This window comes from Pleurodeles waltl, chromosome 7 (assembly GCF_031143425.1).
Source record: "Pleurodeles waltl isolate 20211129_DDA chromosome 7, aPleWal1.hap1.20221129, whole genome shotgun sequence".
NCBI classification, from domain to species: domain Eukaryota; kingdom Metazoa; phylum Chordata; class Amphibia; order Caudata; family Salamandridae; genus Pleurodeles; species Pleurodeles waltl.
The window spans coordinates 1,054,447,578-1,054,458,067 of record NC_090446.1 but is presented as its reverse complement, the minus strand read 5'-3'; the positions used below and the strand labels follow the sequence as shown (position 1 = coordinate 1,054,458,067).

The 10,490-nt window shown below is 42.0% G+C and overlaps 1 protein-coding gene across 2 annotated transcripts in view; it reads right to left on the bottom strand.

Annotated features, from left to right (window-relative positions):
* Nucleotides 1-4,128: 4,128 nt before the first annotated feature.
* Nucleotides 4,129-10,490, bottom strand: part of TEX2 (testis expressed 2) — a 465,912-nt gene continuing 459,550 nt past the window's right edge. For both annotated transcript variants that reach the window (XM_069199934.1, XM_069199935.1), the window contains exon 12: nt 4,129-6,062. In XM_069199934.1, the coding sequence (XP_069056035.1) occupies nt 5,940-6,062 (123 nt within the window). In that variant the 3' untranslated portion in view covers nt 4,129-5,939. The remainder of the gene's footprint in view (nt 6,063-10,490) is intronic.

The window sequence follows — 10,490 nt, the reverse complement described above, 5'->3', positions numbered from 1 at the left end:
ACGAAATTCAGGTTTGGCAACTCGCAATTTGCGAGTCGCAAAACATGATGTACAACAGTGTCCATGACATTGTTTGCGATTCCCAATGGGGTGGCAAATTACCTACCTCATGAATATTCATGAGGTAGGTCGCAATTTGCGACCCCATTGGGAATGGTTGCCCTCAGAGATGGTGGCCTGCTGGAGACAGCAGACCACCATGTCTGTGACTGCTTTTAAATAAAGCAGTTTAAAAAAAAATGCAACCTGTTTTCCTTAAAGGAAAACAAGATGCATTTCAAAATCAAAAATGAAAAAATACTTTCGCAGTCATTCACAAAGGGGAAGGGGTCCCGTTGGGACCCCTTCCCTTTTGCGATGGGTTAGCACCAGTTTGAACCTGGTGCTAAAGCGATTGTTTTGCGACTGCACTCACGGTCACAAAACAATCATACATACCATCTGGATTCAGTATTAGGAAGGGATGCACTTGTCATGCCCCTTCCTAATACCGAATCGCAAAACCAAAACTGCGATTCGGTAACAAGTTACCGAATCGCAGTTTGGGCTTTGTACATCCCAGATAGCATTTTTCAAGTCTCAAACGGGGCGATTTGCCGTTTGCGACTTGAAAAATGCTTCGTACATCTGGCCCTATGCACCATATCAGGACACATTTGATACAGCCACCCATTCCTTTAAGCTTTACCTGTGAAACATCAAGGTAGCGCCCTAAGTAGACAAATTCAATCAGTTCGTAAATTCGTGAGGCTTCCAATCACTGTCAAAGGTGATGACTGTATCCGCAGACTGCAGGTTAAGGCTAAGTCCCCCAGAGTGAGTACTTAGCAGGAATACAAAATACTCCAGAGGTGGGTGCATTGAAGATTTTCAACAGCAAGCCATGGTCTTCAGCTTTTTGAGCAACTGAACTTGCACCCAGGAAGAGTGTTTGGAGGTGATACAGAACTTGATCAAGAAACACTGGCAGAGCCAATAGTCACGGCAGTGAAATAGATTGCTAATGATCATTTTTGTCTAACAGGCCAGCCGCAGATGCATGTGCATCCACAGTGTCCATCTTGGAATAGGATGTATTAAATTACAAAATGCATAAAAAAATGACGGCCACAGCTGCATCCACTTCCGGGGAAGCCATCCATGAATGCATTTTATTATGTTTATCAAAACCAGTTAAAAAAAGGGTCACCGTGGATGTGTGCACTACCACAGCAGCCATCTTTAAATGGAATTTGTTAAAGTAAAACAAAACACATTTTAAGATGTTTGTTTTAAATGTGAGGTGCATCTTGAAATGGTCAGAATTTTTTTAAGATGGCAGCCCTTCAATAACGGACCAGCTGTTAAATTAGCAATGGGGTAGGGGTGAAAGAGAAAGCTGGGTGTGGTGTGGTGTGGTAAGGTGGGAGGGAGGGTAAAAGGGAAGGATGACTGTAAAGGAGGGGTGACAGAGAGAGAAAAAATAGTAATTTCCATGCACTGAGAAGCAAATTGTGATATCAGTAGTAAAAGGATATGGAAGTAAAATCAAAACATTGCAAGAATGAAACGCTTCGATAAGCTAAGGACAATAATAGGGAGGAAAGCCATTGAATCTCGAGTAGGGAAGTGAGAGAGACAAAGTCCTCCAATCAGGACCACAGGCCCAACCCAAAGCCTTCTTTAAGTATATGTGTGATATTGGATCCAATAGGGCTCCAGCATGTAGCTAAAAGCTTTCTGTAGAAGACACCTAAAAACTCAGGCCTTGCTGTTATTCATTTACCACCTTTTCATTTTGGACAAACTATTTTCCACACGGATGCTCAATCCCAGGGTCAACTTTGACCACAAATTTAGGCAATTCACCTTTATCTGCCAATTTGCCAGTTACCAGCTCATTGAAAATTCTCCAAACATAGCCCCAACGGGTAATCAAAAATATCATCAGTGCTCTGATCGACAACAAGCTGAACTGGTTAAAAAATCTCCATGTTTGGCCGTCTCTCCACTTTTTGAAGGGGCTGCAAAATTTTCATTTTCACCACACACATCCCAATTAACTGTCTGCAATCCAGCTCTATCTCCTTGCACCAGCAACCAATGTAAGAGAGCTCTCAGCCTAGCATGGGTTCCTATACCAAATTCTTATGGCGCTTTCATAATGAGCATCATCATCAGCAATGTTTAAAATGGTTTAAAAGCAAATTTCTTTCCCACCAACTATTCACATACACCCTGTCCCACTGTCACGGTACGGGTGTTTGCTCTCCTGGAACCCAGCTAATGGAACTCCCTGCCTATCATGAAGTGACCCACCCCCTCCTGCCTTCAAGAACAACCCTCATTAATTTTCTCCCCCTCAAAGGGCACATACCAATACACTAAAAACACAGTGAAGATTCTTCAAACAGTGGCAAATTATTACAAAATGTAACTTTTTTTATTTTTCACTTTAAGACCATGAAAGTCATTTTATGCCACACCTAGATACAGGTTAAGTACTAAGAAACAGTGTCCAACTGTATGTCAAACTGTAACTTATTGATAGTTTAACTGATCTAGCAAAAGTCTTTAAAGTCGTTTTAGTCGATGAGATGGTGACCATGCCACTAGAGGCAATACAATTCGTCAGAAATATATGTGAACAACTGCAGGAACGTTACCAAAATTCTGTGGGTGAAATCTGCACAGAAAACCTATGATATCTGTGAAAATTAAAGTGAACATTTTTATTAAAAAAGCTCAATGTAATGCCGATGATTATCAAACAACAAATGACAAACTCTTCTCACAGTATTTATTTTCAACATTCAACTGGTCACCCATAAACTCTGGTCGTTCTACTGAATTTTTCTAAAATTTCTAAATGCTGCAAGAAATCGAAACACAGGTTGCCACACTTCACATCAGAGAAAAAGAAATTGAAATGTGGTGTCTCAAGGGATCGTCCCCCAGCCCCACAATTTTCAATATATATGCGACACTGCTCCTCAACATCATCTGATCACGAGAAATCACTGTCATCTTTTACACCGATGACACCCAACTCATCCTCTCCCTGACGGACAAGACGAACATCACCAGAACCAACTTCACCAACTGCATGACCATGGTAGAAGACTGAAAGCGAACCAACTGTCTGAAACTCAATTCCAACAAGACTGAAGTACCGGTCTTCAGCAACAAGACCTCCTCTTGGGATTCCACCTGGTGAGTGTCAGAGCTAGGCCCAACACCCACACCCACAGACCTCACAAGAAATCTAGGGATCATCCTATATAACAAGCTCAACATGATGGCTTAAGTCAAAGCAGTGTGCACCTCCTGCTTCCACCTACATGCATGCTACGAAAGATCTTCAAATGGTTGCCTCACGACACCAGATGGACCATCACACAAGCACTCACCAACAGCAAGCTGGACTACAACAACACCCTCTACACCGGAATCTCCAAACGATTCCTACATCGACTCCAGACCATCCAGAACGCAGCTGCAAGATTCATACTCAACATCTCATGCTGCACCCACATAACACCGTACCTCAAAAGCTTCACTGGCTCCCCAGTCACAAGTGCAGCGAATTCAAACTTCTCACACACACATACAAAGCCCTACACAACACAGGACCATAATACCTTACCAGCCACATACACTTTCACCAACCCATCAGACGCGTTTGCTCTGTCTTATTCTCACTCGCACACACTTCTTGAATCTACAAACGCAAAACTGGAGGTTGCTCATTCTCCTACATCACACCCAAGACATGGAACGACCTCCCTCAACACATCAGAGCTTGCTCCTCACTTCTTGAGTTCAGCAAGAAGCTGAAGACGTAGCTCTACATATAAGCACATTGGGACCACATACCTACACACCTTGCCCACGTGCCTAGATACCCTTGAGTGATTAGTGCACTATACAAATCAACATAACTTAATAAACCTAATCATTACGAAATCTGCATTTTTCACAGATACGTCTGCCACATTCTTGTCTTGGAAACACATTGCTTGTTCATGTCTACCAGTCCAAACAAGTTCAGATATTGGCTATCGCCTGCTTCCAAGCTTGTGAAGTGCTTCGATGCAGACAGTATGTACAACACATTTTTAGAAACAAAAAAAACTGCGCAGACTGTCAGACAATGGATACATTTATTTAATAAAACAAAGCAAGCGGATTGCAATTACCCACATACATTTCTGATTATGAAGTGCAATATGACACAATCATGTGTAATAAATCAAAATGTCTAATTACACATTAGTGCATCTAGTCCTTGGACTTATAATTTTGTTATTGCACAAAAATAAAATTATGTAAAAACCTGCGTACAGAGACATGCAGACTTCATAGAAGGTAAACAATGCCTAAAATCTGAGAAACAAAAAAACATAATGGTCTAACACAAAGAGGTAATGGCAGACTATGACTTCACTTTACAAATATAACTTGGCATCGCAATTAAAGTAAATGAAAATGTGTTCAAATATATCTGGAAATATATTAAATGTTAATTTGTATTATGTTTACAGGCAAAGTGCTCCTTTGTTAGAAAAAAAACTTCACTAAATCCAAATGGTAAGTCATCAAAATGTACACAAGGCATTTTTGATTTACATCAAATGCTGCTTCAAACAAAAAGGTACAAAAAGTTAAAAAATATGTTATTTTCTAAAGAAATTGTATGGTATTAAAAAGGAAGCAGACACTCGCCTCATTTGTAAACAAAATTATCATCTGACATATACAAAAACAAAAATGTCCATTGGCAACTTAACATTAAACGAATAACATATCAGACATGTAGTGTTCAAACTCCTTTAGATTTACTAAATTTTGTTTGCCAGTCAAAGCACTGGACTGAAAAGGCAGTAATAACCCACTAAGTTGGCCACTGAAATGGGAATACTAAAAGCATCTTTTCTTTTTAGTATATAAACATCATAAAATATTCTAAAATGTCCTATTCCTATGCAACATACACAACAATTAATTGTGACATGTGCCTAGACTTTGCAAGAAGACACTGGTCTCATGTTTAGCTAACCAAAGTCATTGTAAATCTTCCATCCCACATGGAATTTTCTCCAGTATATTTCTGGGTGTCAGGAGACACGCAGGAGAATTATTCTTGTGTGACCATGATGTGCAGTTATAGACATTTTCATGTGTGCTCATACTATCCTTCATAAGATGTAGTATTCCTCACAAACACGGTGATTGTACCTCACTGTTAAAGGCCTTCAATGGCTTCATCTCATGGCCTGGCCGAATGTTTTTACATGTTTTTTGTTTTGTTTTATACAAATCACAAAAATACCCCCACCTTTCCCACCCTCACTCACATTATATGTGTATTATGGCTACTTACTTCCAAAAGCACAATTGTATATGAAACATTAATAATTTAACACACACAGCCAGTTGAATCAACAGTTAAATTTTCTATACATCCTATACTCATGAAACCTGCCACATTTTGTTTGCTTGACACAAGCCACTGATGGCAGAAGTGAAAACACATCCAAGTTCACTAATGCACCTTTCGATGCTTAAGTGAAGTAAATAGTTCTACCTTAAGGAGCTCCACGTATTTGGCATGCAGTCCCCTTTACTGCAGAAAAAAAGCTCCTTCCATGTACCGTGTACATGACCACACAGAAACACAACCAACAAACCTCTCTGAGCTTCCAGCACTACCTGTACAATGTGTCTTTAAGACTTCAGGATTAACTGTAATCTTTACAGCAGACACAGGTGGTAGTTAAGGTATATATGGGGAATGAAACTTAGTGTAACTGATGGAAAATAATAACTAATCTAACTCAGAAAATATGTGACTTAGCAGTCTTCTTCAAAAGGATGTCTGTGATGAAGTCAAAACTACTGCACAGTTCAAAAACATGGAAATATACTTCATAATACTGTAAACTGCAAGTCTTCACATTTCACAGGACATCATCAGCTTCTGCAATTGGATCTTTCGAAGAACACGCAGACGAGCGGGGGTCCATGGCTGAGTGCATTAGAGGGACATAAACATCATCCATGTTTGGCATGACAAAAATTTTCTGGGAAATAAGATATAACAATGTTACACATGTATACCACTATTTGATTTCACTGTGGTACTTAGAGTTCTTACAGAATCATAAAACATCGACAGAAAGTAGCTGAATTTCTAATTTATCTTCAAATCTAACCAACCTATATTCTCAAGTTCTTGTTGCTTTCACCAGAATTCAAACAAATGTCCAGATTAACTGTCTATTTTGTTAAAATTAAGTCAAATTTTATATTATATGTTTAAAAGTAATGAGAAACAAACAACCACCATTTATTTTTTGTAATATTATCTGGTTGCATTATCCATCTAATATGGGGGCAACAGAGTTTTGGGGATTTCCTTAGCCATGCCGCACCACTATCGCTGGACTCCCCGGCGATTCCCCGTGTGGCCTTCAGGCACTTGTGCACCCTTGGGGATGCAACAGGTATGACAGGGCACAATTCCTGTTATGGAAGTGCAATGTCGTAAAAAATGTTTTGTATGAAAATCCTAAAATTACACTATTATGCAACATGGTAGGAGCACAGGATCGATTTGAGTGACCAGAAAGCGAGCAGCTGTTTGTGCCATTTGTGTTTTTTGTGCTTTTTTTTAAAGCACCAAATGCGTCCTTGCATCTGAAATAGAGATAGGAATACATTTTGTGGGCCCTGATGCCACCCCAGGGATTTATATAAAAGTTGCCCTCAGCTGTGGGCACCTATACTGCTCAATGTTTTAAACGCAGCAGTTAGTGCAAGGATCCCTACTTCCTGGAGATCGCCATGTATTGTCCCGGTTTATAAAAAGGGAAATCGAAGTGACCCAAAATCCTACTGCCCAATTTCACTCCTTGATTCCTCAGCGAAAATTTTGGGGCGGATCGTGCTAAGGCATATCAAGGACTGGATGAGTGAAAATTAGATATTGAGTAGGGTACAGTATGGATTCAGAGAAGGGCTTGGAACTCAAGAGCAGTGTTTAAAATTGCTCATGTTGATTGGTAAATATACGCAGGCAAAGACGGGTACTCTTTACCTTGCTTTTATGGATCTCAGTTGCGCTTTGATAAAGTGAATCGATGCAAGCTATGGCAAGAGCTGACCCTGATGGGTCTGGAGCCCCAAATTGTGGTGTTGCTCCGCTACCTCCACTCAGGAACAAATGCAATTGTGAGGTGTGGGGCGAAGGGGGAATGTACAGAATCCTTTGGGCAGAGCAGGGGTGTTAGACAGGGGTGTGTTTTGGCCCCCACCATTTTTCTTTTATATACAAATGGGCTGTATGATTCCCTAGTGGGAAAATGTAAGAAGTCCCCATAATAAATGGAAGGAGTGTTCCGGTCTTGATCTATGCGGATGATGCAGTTCTTATGGCCTGCACTATGAATGGCCTTTGCGAGTTGGTTAAAGCACATGGAAATTGTATGTCTGACCTAGATCTAGAGATTAATAGCAGCAAATCACATTTTATGGTTTGTGGCAAACCTCTGAGTAGGGTGGGTGTGCTAAAGATAAATGATCAAGTAATAAGTCCTGTACAGGATTTCCCCTATTTAGGGGTAACCTTTGATGAAAAGGGAACCTGGAAACCTTGTATTTCCAGAAGATGTGTGCGTTTTAATGCCACCGTAGGAACCACTTTTGAGTTTGCCTCAAGAGTGGGTAAAAGACCGATAAAGTCCCTGCTGGAAGTGTACAGGCGTAATTGTCCCCCAGTTCTAACATATGGGGCATCACTATGGGGTTACTCAGTTAGTAGGGCACCCATGACAGAGGAAAATCGTTTTTGTAGAAAGCTGCGAGGTGTAGGACAAAACACCTCTGACTTTTGCACACATTTAGAATTGGACCTGGGCTTTACAGAGGATGCCATTAAGATTGCTCCTCTTTTGCTGCTATATCCCAGATATGTTTAATATGCCAGAGTGTCTAACACAGTCTGATAAGTGTTGGGCAAAGGAGAACTTTCTCAATATTTTATAAGTTAAGAGGGAGGCAGAGGAATTAAGGAAAACATCAGTGAGGGATTTTCAAGTGTTAAAAACTATGGCCGGCCCAGAGATGTACCTCTTGGTGATAGATAACGTCTGGGAAAGGATACTCCTCTCGCGATTTCATTTAGGTGTAATCAGAAGCAATTTGTGCTTCCTGCTGGGACAGTTTGATCCAAATTGTATACAAATCTGTCCCTGTGATGGGGTGTCCTTACAGTCCTTGATCCATTTTACTTTTTGTGACTTTTATGCTCCATTTAGGCGACTGTCTACTCCCTCTGCTGAAGGAAAGGGGCTTTGTGCAGCACCGTCCAGTCCATCTGTGGCTGAGCATGGTCTCTGATGTGTTGGGGTAGGGTCCTTTTTAAAGGCAGCCATAACTTGGCGGAATAGTGTAAAGCCCTTTTAATCCTATTTATAGGTTGTTATCTAGTGAATTTTGTATGGGAAATGATTTTGGATGTATTTTAAAGTTCCGTAAATATGTGACTTTTAATCTGCTTTGATTATTATATGATATGTATTTATTTGTTTTATGGTTGGTAATACCAAACAGAATAAAGAACTAACTAACTAACATTTTGTGGTAAAATAATTTTCTAAATGCCAGTTTCACATTTTGTGTCATTTTGCATAACTTTTACTGAATTTCACGTAATTATGCAACACTAAACTACATGAATTTGGCACACCCCTAATAATAAACCTCATGACGAACCTTGCCACTAACCAGCCTGACACACACATACATGGAACAAGAGTTAGGGATGAGTTAAGTAGTGAGCAACCATTGCATTTTTGTCTACTTTCGCCGTGTCATAATTTTGAAAACTGTGTACCCCCATGAAGATGGCCCCATCGTACCCGTTTGCATAGAATCACAATTACAACTGAAATACGTGGCCACTGTCCTGCGTGCTGTGCAGAAAGACCAATGATTGGATGTTCATGTATTCTAAACACATTTTTGACTCACTGACGAACCCTGTAAAAACTTGCAGTGCCTTCAACCATAGCTCCAGTCCTCTCAATCATGCAAACAAGTGGTGCCACTCAGTTCAAAGTATTTACTATACAGGAGTAATGCGTTACATGAAAAAGTACAGAACAACATTCTGGAGGTAGCTAACATTTTACATTATCCTGCATATTGAATTGACACCCATGCAAACCTGATAGCAAGACTCTTAAGCTATCACACTGCTTCACTGCACTTCGACCCCGCTAAAGCTTTGTATCATGTGAGCACAAGCGAGACAGATATCTTACATTATCAATCAATCAATCAATCATTTGTAAAGCGCGCTACTCACCTGCTAGGGTCTCAAGGCGCTGAAAGAAGGGGGTGGGAGGGAACTGCTACTGCTCGAATAACCAGGTCTTGAGGCATTTTCTGAAGGTCAGGAGGTCCTGGGTCTGTTGTGGGTGGGCGGGGAGGGTGTTCCAGGTCTTGGCTGCGAGGTGGGAAAAGGATCTGCTGCCGGCTGTAGTTCGATGGATGCGAGGGACAGCGGCGAGGGCAAGGTTGGCGGAGCGGAGTTGGCGGGTGGGAGCGTGGAAGGTGACTCGCTCGTTGAGGTAGGCAGGGCCCGTGTTATGAAGAGCTTTGTGGGCATGGATGAGGAGTTTGAAGGTGATCCTCTTGGTGACAGGAAGCCAGTGTAGGTTTCTGAGATGGGCTGAGATGTGGTCACGGCATGGGATGAGGCATACGGAGGCGTTCTGTATATGTTGTAGTTTCTTCTGGAGCTTGGCTGTGGTTCCTGCATAGAGCGTGTTGCCGTAGTCCAGTCTGCTGCTGACAAGGGCGTATGTGACCATCCTTCTTGTTTCGATAGAGAGCCATCTGAAGATCTTGCGGAGGGTGTTGAAGCAGGAAGATGAGACGGCGTTGACTTGATGGGTCATGATGAGTGATGAGTCTAGGATGAAGCCTAGGTTGCATGCGTGGGTGTAGGTGTGGTTCCTAGGGTGGCTGGCCACCGAAAGTCATCCCAGGCGGAGCGGTTGGAGTCGAGGATAAGGATCTCTGTCTTGTCCGAGTTAAGTTTGAGGCGGCTCTTCTCCATCCAGTTGGCGATGGCATGCAGTCTGTCGTGGAGGTTGGTTTTGGCAATGGCGGGGTCCTTGGTTAGTGAGAGGATCAGCTGGGTGTTGTCGGCGTAGGAGACGATGTTGGCGAGCGGTGCCATGTAGATGTTAAAAAGAGTTGGGCTGAGAGAAGTCCCTTGGGGAACGCTGCAGATGGTCTTGGTGGCTTCCGACAGGACAGGAGGAAGGCGGACCCTCTGAGTTCTGCCAGAGAGGAATGATGTGATCCAGTCCAGGGCCTTGTTGCAGATCCCGGTGTCGTAGAGGCGAGTGCAGAGGGTGTGGTGGCAAATGGTGTCAAAAGCAGCCAAGAGGTCCAGGAGGATGAGGGCCGCGGTTTCGCCTTTGTCGAGCATGGTCCTG